The 13,505-nt window shown below is 50.5% G+C and overlaps 4 protein-coding genes across 4 annotated transcripts; 1 reads left to right on the top strand and 3 right to left on the bottom strand.

Annotated features, from left to right (window-relative positions):
• Positions 1 to 903: 903 nt before the first annotated feature.
• Positions 904 to 1,447, bottom strand: VTN77DRAFT_3309 (uncharacterized protein; the record flags this gene model as incomplete). Its single annotated transcript, XM_069419243.1, has 3 exons — positions 904 to 937; positions 991 to 1,223; positions 1,358 to 1,447. The coding sequence occupies 3 exons, from the start codon at positions 1,445 to 1,447 to the stop codon at positions 904 to 906; spliced, it is 357 nt and encodes a 118-aa protein (XP_069278578.1).
• Positions 1,448 to 2,922: 1,475 nt separating this feature from the next.
• On the bottom strand, positions 2,923 to 7,355 carry VTN77DRAFT_3308 (uncharacterized protein; the record flags this gene model as incomplete). The annotated part of the gene is made up of 2 exons (XM_069419242.1): positions 2,923 to 7,177; positions 7,261 to 7,355. 2 exons carry the CDS (start codon positions 7,353 to 7,355, stop codon positions 2,923 to 2,925), a joined length of 4,350 nt encoding a protein of 1,449 aa, XP_069278577.1.
• Positions 7,356 to 7,926: 571 nt separating this feature from the next.
• On the top strand, positions 7,927 to 9,308 carry VTN77DRAFT_3307 (uncharacterized protein; the record flags this gene model as incomplete). The annotated part of the gene is made up of 2 exons (XM_069419241.1): positions 7,927 to 8,139; positions 8,199 to 9,308. The coding sequence occupies 2 exons, from the start codon at positions 7,927 to 7,929 to the stop codon at positions 9,306 to 9,308; spliced, it is 1,323 nt and encodes a 440-aa protein (XP_069278576.1).
• Positions 9,309 to 9,993: 685 nt separating this feature from the next.
• On the bottom strand, positions 9,994 to 13,010 carry VTN77DRAFT_3306 (uncharacterized protein; the record flags this gene model as incomplete). The annotated part of the gene is made up of 7 exons (XM_069419240.1): positions 9,994 to 10,200; positions 10,298 to 10,396; positions 10,776 to 11,161; positions 11,223 to 11,335; positions 11,387 to 11,463; positions 11,521 to 11,578; positions 11,629 to 13,010. The coding sequence occupies 7 exons, from the start codon at positions 13,008 to 13,010 to the stop codon at positions 9,994 to 9,996; spliced, it is 2,322 nt and encodes a 773-aa protein (XP_069278575.1).
• Between the last annotated feature and the right edge of the window lie 495 nt (positions 13,011 to 13,505).

Here is a 13,505-nt window from a genome sequence, read left to right as displayed (position 1 = left end):
TCGATCAGGTCTGGAGTCTTCAGAATGCTGCGGCGGTCGACTCCAAAATTTTGGGCCCGGAGGCCTCTGAGCACTCGGAGTCACGCGAGGTCGGCCCCGCTAGCCTGAATGGGGCATGGCCGGCCCGGTCCAAGGCCGATGGCAGCATAAGAGTATTAGTCAGAAGCAATTAACAAGTTAAGAACTATGAGATCAGACAGCTAGCTCTATCGAGCATGCCAAACTGACTGAAATCAATATATGAACGACGGTAAGATCGCTTATCCACAGCCCAGCTGAATTAGAGGACTTTGTGTATCTCCACGTCAGTTTACTTCGGGCGTCTTTCAAGGCAGCAGGATTGCGGAGACTGTACTCTTGCATATCGGGTTATCCCTACAGAAGCTCTCAAACTACAGGAATCAAAATCAGAAATGGTATGAGGAAACAGTATGAGCGTTCATATTCAGCTAGTTGAAGTCCAAATGTGACGTCTGCATCCGATAATATAGACTGACAGACAAGCAACGCAAGATGTAGATCTGGCAGGATGCCACACCGCTGCGCTTCCTCCCGTTCACTGCTCTTACCGACTGCCTGCAGCGGAGTTATGTCTAACCAATCTGCCTCCTGACAGACTCGAAGAAAGCAAACTGCAAATTATGAGCTGGTAATTTGCGGGATTGATGGTCTTAAAAACAAAAACAGCTGCAACAGCAAGCATTGACATAACTTGGTAGAAATCAAAGACCAGAACCCAGTATAACGCCCGCACAATGAAATCCCACCCCGCCCTGTCGAGCCAGCCTCGTCCCTCATAGCCAGTTTGTTCTCGCTCGGGATCTTGAATCAGACCCGCATTCTAAGGAATGTCGGTGGTGTTCGCACGTTTACACGTTTATGGAGTAACTCAAGGCTCTTAGCTTAGCAGTCACCAAACGTGTTCTCGCCGGAGTATCTGCTTCCAGGTTAGCTACAACGTTACACAACTGCAGTGACACAGCCACGTACGTGATGTACAGGAATCCATCCTCGTCCTTGTGCTCGTCGTAAATACTGCTCATCAGGGCAGCAGTAGGCGGGAGCACCTCGTCGACGAAGATGAAAATGGCCTTCTCCGGCGACAGCTTGATGCGCTTGCGGATGACATAGACGAACTGGCCGACGGTGAGATCTGCAGGAACCAGATACTTCTTCTTGTCGATGGTTGCGATGTCCGACTTCTCAACCTTCTCGCAGATTACCTGTGTGGTGCAACAAGCATCAGGATTAGTTACTAATGCGCAGACCAAGGGGGGTTGAAATCGGACGCCGATAAGCGGGCGCAACAAGGATAAAAGGAATCCAACGATGCAGCGGAACGACGATAGATACGTACCGGGATGCGGTCTGCATATTTCTGGCGGATACGCTCAGCTTCGGCCTTGCGCTTCTCGAAGGGATGCTCGTCCTTGAACTTGGATCTCATGGTGACGATGCGATCACTACTGATAAGGTCTGGTTGAGGCGGTGGGAAGACAAGACGAGACTGTGATTTGTAGAAAGCTACGTGGGAGGAGATGTAGACGATGGAGTGGAGGATACAAGGCAACAAGATTAAAGAAAGGGAGAGATGGAGAGGAGATGGAGGATGAGGAAGTAACACGAGTGATGGATGGCGGTCGGGTCGGGAGATGGCTCCAGGCTGGCACTGCCTAACTACGGCTTACTATGAGGCAACAGCCCCGCGTAGTCCAGGCCGGGGGCGGACACAACTCACGGTGACTCCCGGCAGTCACGGGGGTGGACCCTGTTGGTCGCTTTCGGCGGCTGCCTCGAGGGCGGTCAGCTGTGCCCATCCTCCAGGCGCGTGGCGGTGTGGAACGAGACAGGTGAATCGTTCATCAATAATCAAAATACTGATAATAAATAGAGAATAAATGAATAAATAATAAATGACTAGGCAGCAGATAATGGATATAATGATGGCTAAGCTAATAATGATCCCCTGGTGCACTTGATCTGTAGATTCATGACGATACTGCTGTGCAGTACACTGCTTGATTGGTCTAGCTCTACGGAGTACTCGTATCCCTAGCCAGAATCGCAATTACGTTGGTTCGGAAGAAAACTTCCGCCGTTTGTAGTTCGTGAAGTCGATGTAAACAAGAATTCCAAGTCATATTAGAGCATGACTCTATAGTAAGGTGCCACACGATGGATGACAAGCCTCCCGTGACTGGGCTGAGTCACGGGACCCGCGTCATGCCAGGGTACTCTGTAGAATCTCACTGGTAGATCTTTCCTTGTGCTGGCTGATTCCTCGATGCTAGAGCATGCTGGCAACCACCATACATGACATGTCTGGTTCCTATCATGTGTCGTCAGGTGTTCTAGTCCCACAAGACAAACAGGCAAGTTGTGGCAAGCACTCGATCAATCCCGGTGTTCGGTCTCAAACCTAGGTACAGATTACTCCGTACCTACACTAGGTAGGCAGACTAACAAGCTAATTAGCATCCACTGACATCATACTCCGTACTCCGTCTTCTGTGATAGTATTAGTAACTACACATACAACCAATACCCAGTATATACTCGATTGATCTATTTTATCATCCATAACTCCTGAAATCTCTAGAGACAACTACGGAGTTCTCCGTTTTTGGTATCATAGCGGAGGAGAAACAGAAACAACGATCTGATCAAAATTGAATTTTTCAACTCTGACGATGGTATTCTATCCCCGAAAAGAATCTAGACAAAATCACCCCAGGTCATACCAGAAACAATAAGCCGTAAACGTACAGAACAAGATTCAATCAACAACAATGCAAAAGGGGTACCCAAAAGCCCAAATAACGCCGACGCCATGGAAATGCTAATATAACATAGTATGATAGATAGGGGGAAATAAAAAAGAGATGAGCATAATACATTATGTGAATCTTTGGCTGAAGCCAATCACGCCCTTGCTTTTCTCCTTGCCTTCTTCGCCTCAAATGGCGCCTCAATGATTTCCGTCCAGGCATCCTCGAAGACGGTCTTCTTCGGCCCGATCTGCCCCTCGTAGAAATTCAACTTGCGGACAACTTCCATCGCGCCCGTACCAAGCGACACGGTCTTGCCCATGATGATACATTCAGAGACACCCTCAATGAGGTCGGTCTTGCCAGCTCCACCAGCATCAAAGAGATGATCGGCTGTCTTCTCAAAGGAGGCGAGTTGAAGGACAGAGTCCCGCATCTTGGCCAGTCCAAAGCGGGTAATACCCAACACTTCGCCTTTGTATGTCATGACATCTGCAAGAAGCTGCATGTGACGTGGATCGATACCCATATCTTTCATGACGTCGCTGATTTCCGAAATGATGGTAACACGGGCTGCTTCAATGCCAAGGACGTCCTTCATCTCCATCACATTGTTGGTGAAAGTGCGAAGGCCATCAACACCAAGTGTGGTCATACACTCCTTCAACCCATAGCCTTCGACCAGGAGACTGTTCGTTGTAGACGTGTCGTCGGTACGGATGATCGCACGCTTTGTATGCGGGTGGCCAAGGACCTGGATGTCCGGCAGCACGCGCTTGAGATGCTTCAAACGGAGGAACGGATCTGCGCTGGTTGCTGCTATCTCCGTCTTGGAGAGGGAGGCTTTGCTGGCAGGGTCCAGATCCAAATGAATATGAATATGCGATCGAGAGTGGCGGAACTTCAGGTCGTCGGCCTTGAAGCGTTTGTGTCTCTTGATCGCGTTGAGGATGTCCTGCGTATTTAACTCAAGCGCCAGGTCGCGAATCGTCTTCCAGTTGATCTTGACCGTGATGTACGCGTCCTTGCCCGTCCAGGTCTCTCGAACATAATGGACGATGTCTCGCAAGTACGTCTTTTCGATCCGGCCCTTAACAATCCGAGCCGCGATGATGTTGTCCTTGGTGACGAGCTCGCAGGTAATAACTGGAGTACTGATCTCCTTGGAAGCGTTGATAATTTCCTTGATACGGGGCACACCCTGAGTGATACTCATACCGGCGACACCCGCAAAGTGGAAAGTCTTCAGTGTCATCTGAGTGCCAGGCTCACCAATGGACTGTGCTCCGACTGCGCCGACAGCATGGCCAGGCTCGACCTGGGCCTTCTTATACTTCGTCAAACATGACTGGATGAAGGTCCTCAGAGTCTTCTCCGTTAACTTGCCGGTATGGTTCAAGCCTTTCCTGCTCCTCTCGTCAGACGGATCGAAATTGCCACCGCGAGAGATCAATTTGTCCGCCTTGGATTGAACGTAAGCCTGAATCGACTCCAGGAAATCGCGAGCACTCTCATGCTGGTCAATGCCGTGATCGCTCCGATCCATGTAGTCAAGCTCATTACCCAGAAGATCCTTGCGCACAAGCTTCGCTCGCTCCTTGGAAAGCATTTCCTCGCAGACCTCCATGATCTCAGAAGGCAACAAACTTCGCTCATCGTTATCATAGGTGGTGGACTCAGCGTGGACGAAAGTCCGATCGAAGTGGACTGGTTTGGCTTTACCTTCCATGTCCACAGGATCTAGGTTGTCATCACCGTATTGGAATTGGACAATGCTAGCGGACGACGTTCGGATCGTGTTATCGTATTTGCTTGAAAGATCCTCGAGCGACTTCATCAAACGACGGGACATGTAACCAGTCTCCGCCGTCTTGACAGCGGTATCGATCAGACCTTCACGACCAGACATGGCGTGGAAAAAGAATTCCGTAGGTGTGAGACTGGAAAAGAAACTGTTGCGAACGAACCCTTTCGACGGAGGCTGACGAGCATTCTTCGGGAAATGAGGCAGTGTCCTGTCTTGAAATCCGTCCTGAATACGCTCACTGTTGATAATCTGCTGACCCACGAGAGCAACCATCTGAGACACGTTGATACTGGAACCTTTTGAACCGGAGGTAGCCATTATCAGAGGCGCATTCCATTTGCTCAGCTGAGCAATACATTCGTCTCCAGCTTGCTGACGAACTTTGGTGAGAATACCAGAGAGATGGCTCTCCATAGTCTGGAGCTCATCACAGCCCGGCATTTTTTCCAGCTTTCCAGCTTTATATTTGGCAATGACTTCATCACATTCTGCGTAAGCCTTTTCGACCAAGTAGTTCTTCGAGCGTATGAGACTCTCGCTGGGGTAGACGTCCGTAATACCAATAGAGAAACCCATGTTTGTGAACCAACGCGCAGACAGCTTGGAGAGGCGGTTCATGCCTTCAGCCGCCACTGCCGGACCAAAGTCTCGGAGCATGATGTAAAAGACATTGTCCTTCTTTCCGGAGCCGATCGTGGCTTTGTCCATAACGCCACACATGACCTCTGAGTTGCGAATGACGAGCCAAGCGTCGTTCGGATCCAAGTCCTTTGGACGGCCATCCTTTGGCTGCTTGAATTCTCGACAGGCAGCATCCAAGTTCACCAGGACGGGATCGTCCTTGTTGGGACGCATGAGGATGTTAAAAACCTGCTTTCCGGTCCAAAGCGTCTGCGGCTTCAGAATAGATGGTGGGGGCAGGTCAAACCGAGTCTCCGGGCCAAGCATGTAGAGACAGATCTGCGTGAACGATTTCCGATCGAAGAAATTGTCCTTGCTACTCAACATGTAGGCAGCGCTGATGAAATCTTGAATCGCACCGATGATTGGTTCTCCATTCTTCGGCGTAGCCAAGTTATTCTTCACTCCCATCAACTCCATCGCTTCTGCTCTGGCTTCTTCCGTCTGGGGCACATGCAAGTTCATCTCGTCTCCGTCAAAATCAGCGTTGTACGGGTTGCAGACACATTCGTTCAAACGGAATGTTCTGTGTGGGCGAACTTTTGCATAGTGGCAAAGAATACTAAGCTTGTGAAGGGAAGGCTGGCGATTGAAGAGCACAATGTCACCATCTTCGATATGGCGCTCGACAGTATCGCCCTCCTGCAGCTGGTCGGCCATCATCTTGAGATTACCGTACTTAAGGTAGAGCTTAAAGTTCTGTCCTTTCTTGGTAAGATAGTTCGCTCCTGGCCATTTCTTTGTTCCGTTCCGCACTCTTTGCTGCAGCTTTTCCTTGTTGTATCTAGTGACGACCTCGGGATAGGTCATGTTTTTCGCCACAAGCTCCGGAACAGCAACCTCGTCAACTCGCAAGTTGGGATCAGGAGAAATGACAGTTCGGCCGGAGAAATCGACACGCTTTCCAGACAAATTCCCGCGAAATCGTCCTTGCTTTCCTTTTAGTCTCTGTACAAAGCCGCGGATAGGCTTTCCAAGGTCTGCTTTAAGGCTGGGTACATCGCTATTAATATAGACTGCAATCTGAAGCTGCATGTAGTCCCAACATTCCATAATGGTCTGTATCGGTGCTCCTTTCAGCAGTGCGTTCTTCAGATTGATATTGCTCTGGACGATGTCTCCCAGCTTGGCAGTCAGGTCATCCTCAGTCGACGCAGCATCCTGGCCCACTGACGGACGGATGCAGACCGGAGGAGCGGGGATAAACTGCCAAAGGAACATCTCCGGACGAGCTTCCTTCGGGTCCAATCCAAGTAGTTCACAATCTGTATCGGAAATCTTCTTGAACAGATTTAGAACACGGAGGGCGTTCAGATCATCTTGGGCTTTCTTGTAATGCTTTTCGACATCCGGATTTGAGTTCCTGGCTTCTTCAAAAGATTGGTCGAAAACAATCTTGCTGGGCGGTGGCACCTTCTTCACCGAAGCAGACGCATTAAAGGCGCGGAACTTGTCGTGGGTGATCTTCAATGCGCTGGACCCGGCCTTCTTCACGACACCATTGATAGCACCGCACGCCTCGCAGACCCGGGTTTTTCGGCAGCGGTCGTTGATCTTTTTCGCGATTTGCATGCGGCGTAAATTATCAAGGCCAGGGCGGCGCATCTCCCGGAGGAAGGCGCGGCGCTCGGATTGCGGGAGCAGAATTCGCGAACACTCTTTGCAAATCTCCTGCAAGATGCTGATGACACGCTTGAAGTAACCGACGTGGAAGGCAGGCAACACCAATCGCACATGGCCGAAATGGCCGTTGCAAACCTGAAGAGCACCGCCACAGGTCTGACATGTTGCGCTCTTGTTCGAAATACCCATACGCGCGTCGAGAGGGCCATTAGGAACTACCGCTCTGCCATGTTCGAGGTCAAAGAATTTCCGGTCGGAGACTTCCACAACGGCTTGGCTGACAATGTCATCATTGGACCTGGAAATTCACACGTGCAAATGTTAGCCAGTTACCCCGAGGAAAAATAGTAGCTTCGAAGATTTCGGGAAAGGTTTTCTTACAAAGCACCAAATTTCAATTCCTTGATGACTTTGGGAATATGGTCGATGACCTGGGCCTTGCCCAGGTCCACCTGCACACCTTCTGGAGGCTGCATCGTCGTTGTCAAGAGCTGCGCATGGCAAGGAAACGAAGATGACTCGATCGGCTTTTCCCTAGGCGGCAGAGGTAGGGGGCATGGGAGGACTCTGCTAGGGGAAAATACGGCAGACAGCAAGGATGGGATTCCGGATGAACAAGCCTGCCGGTCTGAATGACTGCCTGCGCAGGGCAGAGAAAGCAGCGGTTTGAGGGGAAAGTTTGCGAGAGGAAGACCGATGAATGCGGCGGGGTTGGCCACGAACTTTTTTTTGGCGGCAAAGCTCTAGCTCCGGCCCCTCCGCGACCTACCAATCAGCGGGCATCATCTCCGAACGGGAGCTTCGGCGGAGGAGCGTACCTCGCGGCGGACGGTGGCAAACAGGACAAACAGCATCAGTGATCATGCTATGCATGTCGGCTCGCAGGCTCGCGGGTGAGCTGACACTCGCTCTCCTCCTTTATTAAGGCCCATCTGCCCTCCCAATTTGATTTATTTGGATTTATTTTTCTTGTCAAACGGAGTCCCTGTCCGACCAAGTGTAAATTGGGGGCCAATCCGCCAGCATTGTCGAAATTCGCCTTCAAGCATGGCATCTTCCCGGCTATGGATGCCTCTGGCGAGGTCGGTCTATCGTCCAGCCTTGCGGAGGGCTCAATATCCCCCTCGTATGCTTCAAGGTCAGTATAGTAGATACTTGACTCGACCGGGGGGGCGACAATCAGAGCAGTACACAGTCTGGAGACCCTACTTGCGTCTCGCAATTGGTATTCCGTTCATTGGAGCTCTCATATATTCGATGGTATGCCATCCAGCGCATCCCAGAACAGAGAGATTTTTCTTTCTAACAGCCTCTGACAGTTGACTGGAGATGTCACGGAAGCGGAGTCTCCCTCAATTGCCGAAATTGACGAGGCCCTTAAACGCCAGTCGAAGATCGACGAGTCCTCTCCGATGCGCCTACGGATGGAGAAGCTGATCAAAGAACACCAAAAGAAGATCACGGAGGAGCTGAGCCGAATAGACGGCAAGCCTTTCCGAACTGACACCTGGACTCGTCCCAATGGCGGTGGGGGGATATCATGCGTGCTTCAGGACGGAAATGTCTTCGAGAAGGCCGGAGTCAATGTTTCGGTGGTGTACGGGGAGTTGCCTCGTGCCGCCATTGAGAAGATGCGCGCAGATCACAAGTCATTTGTCTCTGCGGACGTGCAGTCTCTGAACTTCTTTGCGGCCGGTCTCTCTCTCGTTCTGCATCCTCACAACCCTATGGCACCCACGGTGCATTTGAATTATCGATATTTTGAGACCTCCGACCCGAAGGATCCTATCCATGGGGAGAAGAATTGGTGGTTTGGAGGCGGCACGGATCTGACACCCTCGTACCTCTTCCCGGAAGATGTCAAGCACTTCCACCAGACCATCAAGGACGCCTGCGACCGGCATGATGCGACGTACTACCCCAAGTTCAAGGCGTGGTGCGACAAATACTTTTACCTTCCTCACCGCGGCGAAGCGCGTGGGGTTGGTGGCATCTTTTTCGATGATCTCGACGCTGAGTTCTTACGGAGCTCCTCGACATCATCACAGAACCCACAAGAGACCCTCTTTGCCTTCGTCAGTGACGCTCTAGCGTCCTTCCTGCCGTCTTATGTACCTATTATCGAGCGGCGGAAGGACATGCCCTACACTCCAGCCCAGAAGGAGTGGCAGCAACTCCGGCGAGGTCGCTACGTCGAGTTCAATCTAGTCTATGACCGTGGCACGAGCTTCGGTCTGCGGACGCCTAATGCCCGTGTTGAAAGCATCCTGATGAGCCTGCCTCGCACAGCCAGCTGGGCCTATATGGACCCCATCTCGGGAACCAGGACTGAGCCTGGGGATGGTGAAGAGGAACAATTAAATGGTGAAGATAAATCGATGGAACGAGAAATCATGGACGTGCTGAGGCACCCCCGACAATGGGTATGAAGAGTGCAGCTTTTCCCACCCCGAAGGGTGGACAGCCTCCACGTCTGCGGTATGTCCAACCTATGTAGTATATATATCAAGACCAAGGCTATGTAAAAGCCAATTTAAGAATATCACGATGTACAATAAAATAAGAGTAACCCAACAACAGAATATAGATCAAAATGGCACTGCTTTGCATACTGCATGTTCTATCCCGTCTTGATGACTGTAAAACACAATTTGTGAGACAAAATGGGTATGGCCGGGTATGATCTGCTATGATACGATATATCAATATTGCTGTAGATACAAATGCCAAATTTCAGAAAGGGGTACAAAAAATCGTCACACAAGTACAAGACTGGACATAGAAGAGAAGAAACGAACGAAAAAAAAAAAAGAGCCCTTGGATATCACAGGTAGGTGACCCAGCGGAGCCAAATGATCAGAAATGCTGTATCTATCTATATTCCAGGACTTATGCCAGCTGCCAAATCAGTGATGCGAAAATCAAAATTGGTATGATGTAAGCCCCGGTGCATATTTGCCTCCGAAAACGAAAGACGGGGAACAAAGGTTGATTTTGCTGTCAGACTGTGAATGTTAGAGTGGAAGATAGGAGTAACGACATCGACGAAAACCAGAAATTTGTGAGACATATACAAGCTGTCTGCTTTTTCTGATCTTTGATCAGTTCTTGCTACTATTTTGCACTGGAGACAATGCTCCTTTGCTTCGCAAGCCAGCCCTTCTGTGCATCGGCCCCAGCGCCGGCGCTGGTCGACGCGGGATAACGATATCGAGAAACAGTTACATTGCTGTTCTGCAACCGACCCTGAAGATCATACCACGCAGAAGAGATAAGAGCAATCTCTCGGGACTGGCGGCGAATGATATCTTGAAGCTCGCGCTATGGGATTCATCGTTAGGATCATTTATAACAAAACTCTCCTAAACACAACCTGGAATCTAGGAAAATCAAGTCAAGGGGCTCCCATTAGACTTACTTCTCGTTCTTTAGGTATGGTGTCTTCTTCCTGATTGTCCTCAAAGTGTTTGATTCGGTCTTGGAGTGTTTTGATGAGCTCGTTCAGCTGATCGATGAGCTGCAAGACCGTTGCAAGCGTTAGCCATTCATCAACAGAGAACTGTAGGGGGGGGGGGGGGGGGGGGGGGGGGGGGGGGGAAGGCAATGTTCGTGTAATCGGGGGAAATGGGGAATGATGCGGGAGCCTGTCATCAACTGTATCAACGAGTCGAGGAGGCTATCATGTCCAGAGGCAAACCAACAAAGACACGGTATTTCATGGATGGAAGAGATTATCATTCCTTATCAAAGAAAGAGAACCTCTTCCAAGCAACAGATTGCCTCTGATGATCTCGGGGAGCAGATGCAGCGACTAACTTAAACGGACGAACTGCATCAAGATCCTTGACAGGCATGGCTTCGATGTGAGATTCAAGACAAAAAACCTGTTTACTGACCTGTGCACGCTTCGGTAGTCTCTCAACACTCTTCTCCGTGACCTCCGCAAAACGTTTCAGAAGTTCGATGCCAGACTTCTCTGGAGCATCTGGGTTTTCGGCGTTGGTGAGAGCAGCAAACTCCGCGAGCAATGTCTGCATCTCCTTGATCAAATCTTGATCCTCGGCGTGGACTTCTGCCAGCTTGTTGTCAAGTATCGAAAGTAACCCGTCACGTTCGGCGCATACATCCCTCACGAGAGCCTGGCTGGCGTCTACTTCGGCCTCGAGATGATGGATCTTACGCGTAAGCGCATCCCAGTCACCTCTGAGCTTGGCGATCTCGGAAGAATTGGAGTCCTTCACTTCGTTGATCATGTCCAATTTTTCCTTGTTGACAAGGCCGACTGCCGCAATGGTCAGAGAATTGATCGACTAGCTCGACAAGAGCTTGAACAAAGAACTTACGCTCTGCCCTTGCATCTTCAAGTTGTCGCTTTGTGGTGTCGATCAGATCCTCGGCGTCAGCAAGCTTCTGTCGCACCTCCGCGTACTGGTCGTAGAGTTTCCAATACTCCTCGCTACACAGCCTATTAGCTTCGGCGAAAATAGATGGGTTGAGACTGCCAAACCTCTGGGTGGACTTCGCTTGCGCGAGCTGAGCTGTCAAGACAAGATTTTCAGAGTAGGCCTCCAGATGTGAGACCAGCTTGAAACGGCCATTGTCAGCATCACGTTTTTGCTCTTGAGATTGGCGTCCTCTTACGGAACTGCTAGTCTTCAGCTTCTCCAGTTCCTTCTTCAGCTCTTCATTCTCCGCTTTCCTAGGTTCGGTTAGCTCATGCACAGATGACTCCTTGAGGTGCGTACTGACAGTTGTGACTCCCTGGCGCCAATCTCTTCAAAATCCTTCTGTAAGGTACCCTGCAGTCTGGGCGTTGCCGTGCCGGGCGTAATCGATGGGCTTCCGGGAGAACCTTCGAGTTCACGAATTCGTTCTCGAAGTTCGCTAATCAAAGCCTCATCCCGTTCTCGCTGCTCTTCCGCACTTTGAAGCCGCTCTGTGAGGGCATGGTTGTTGAATTCCAACTGTTTCTTGAGGTTTTGAATCTCGTGCCGGTCTTGTTCGATCCGCGGTAGCACTCGCCTGTATTCCTCAAGCTCGACATCACGCTCAGAGGCCCGTTTTTGGTTTTGATCGGCCTCCTTGAGCTGCTGCTGGAGGTCCTTGACCTGATTCTTCAGAGCCTGGTTCTCTTTCTCGAAATCCTGAATGGCTTGCAGTTTTTGCCGATATTTCTCTGCCGCGTTTGCCTTACGAGACAACTGGTCCCTCTCGTTTTTCAACTCGTCGTAGTCGTCTTGTAGTTTCTGGAATCTCTGATTCTTAACACGCATAGACTCCAGCGACATTCGGAGACTGTCGATCTCGTCCTGAGCAGCGGCCAGTTTTGCCTCTTGACTCGCAATCAGTTCCTCCTGCTGGCGTGTTTTAGCCTCGAGGGCCTTTGTGCTGAATCCCACATCCCCCTTTCCAGATTTCAAAGTCACCAAACGATCCTCAGTCGAGGCTAGGCGGCTCTGCAACGTATCATTGTTCTCCTGCAGCCGTGCTAGACGGTTATGCAAGTCCTCCAAAGCCTTCTCTAATTCCTTCTTCTCGCTTGCCAAGCGATCATTCTCTGCGAGAACCTTCCCTACCCGCTCCTCAAACTGCAATTCGGGGTCAACGGTAAGATCCCGTTTGGAGATCCCGTCTTTGTCCTCTTCTTCCGCCGGAAATTCATCAGTCTGGGCATTCTGAGCCTCCTGAATGATATCCTTCAAGCCTTCCTGTGTTGGGGTACTCAGCGACTGGAGTGTGGTCACGTAGGTCTCCGCATTAGGGGAACTGATCGCCGCGATCAGAAGCAGTTTCAGGAGCTTATTGGTCTCCTTGAGTGAATTGGCCTCTGCAATTGCCTTCAGGTCCGGAGATGCATCCAGTCCCGGTGGTAATTCGTCGTCGTTCTGTTTCCGGATGTAGCTGATCAGCAACTTGTGGAGGTGCTTCAGGTTCTGCCATTTGGTGACCCAGTGATCAGACGGGTTGCGTTCCGGCAGCTCGTCGAGGAAATGCTGCGGGTCAATATCCTGTAGGATCTCCCACAGAATAATGCCATCGGTCAGTTCATCAGTGTTCCGGATGGTCTTGCCCAGAGAGAAGCTGTTGATCCACTCGAGCAAGACCTTGGCGACGGTGTGTTCGGCAGCCATGGCGCGCGAGATAGGGGAAGGGCCAGTCGGGATGGCCGATCGAAAGATGAGATCAAGCAACTGCTAGGTTCAACAAGAGAGGTCTTCGCATGTTGACAAGGACAAAAAGTGGGGGATTATTAAATGTACACTTATGTAGTGGTCCGATGTGACTAGTTGCGACTTTTGGAGTGTCAAGAGGCCCGCGGATCCACGCGTAGTGTGCAATGCATTGTTCTCCGTCCAGGAACCGTTGTCACTGGTCCTCGGTCGCATTGTTACTTATCAGATCCATGCGGGTAATTAATTACGAGTCCAAAAAGGCATGAAGGCACAAAGGATAAAGGATCTACGATATTTGACTTCATTGTCTTGTTTCAAAGAAAAAAAAATTACCCAAAGCCAAGCTCATAATGAATGAATGGAAAAGTATCTAGCGATAGCCGGCACCAAAGACGCCACAAAGAACACCACCAGACCATAATTTCCATAAGCAAAGCAAGTCTCCAGAGCCCT

Source organism: Rasamsonia byssochlamydoides, assembly GCF_041956645.1.
Source record: "Rasamsonia byssochlamydoides strain NRRL 3658 unplaced genomic scaffold VTN77scaffold_23, whole genome shotgun sequence".
Lineage (NCBI taxonomy): Eukaryota > Fungi > Ascomycota > Eurotiomycetes > Eurotiales > Trichocomaceae > Rasamsonia > Rasamsonia byssochlamydoides.
The sequence above is the reverse complement of the archived record's forward strand: the minus strand, read 5'-3'. Positions and strand labels throughout refer to the sequence as shown.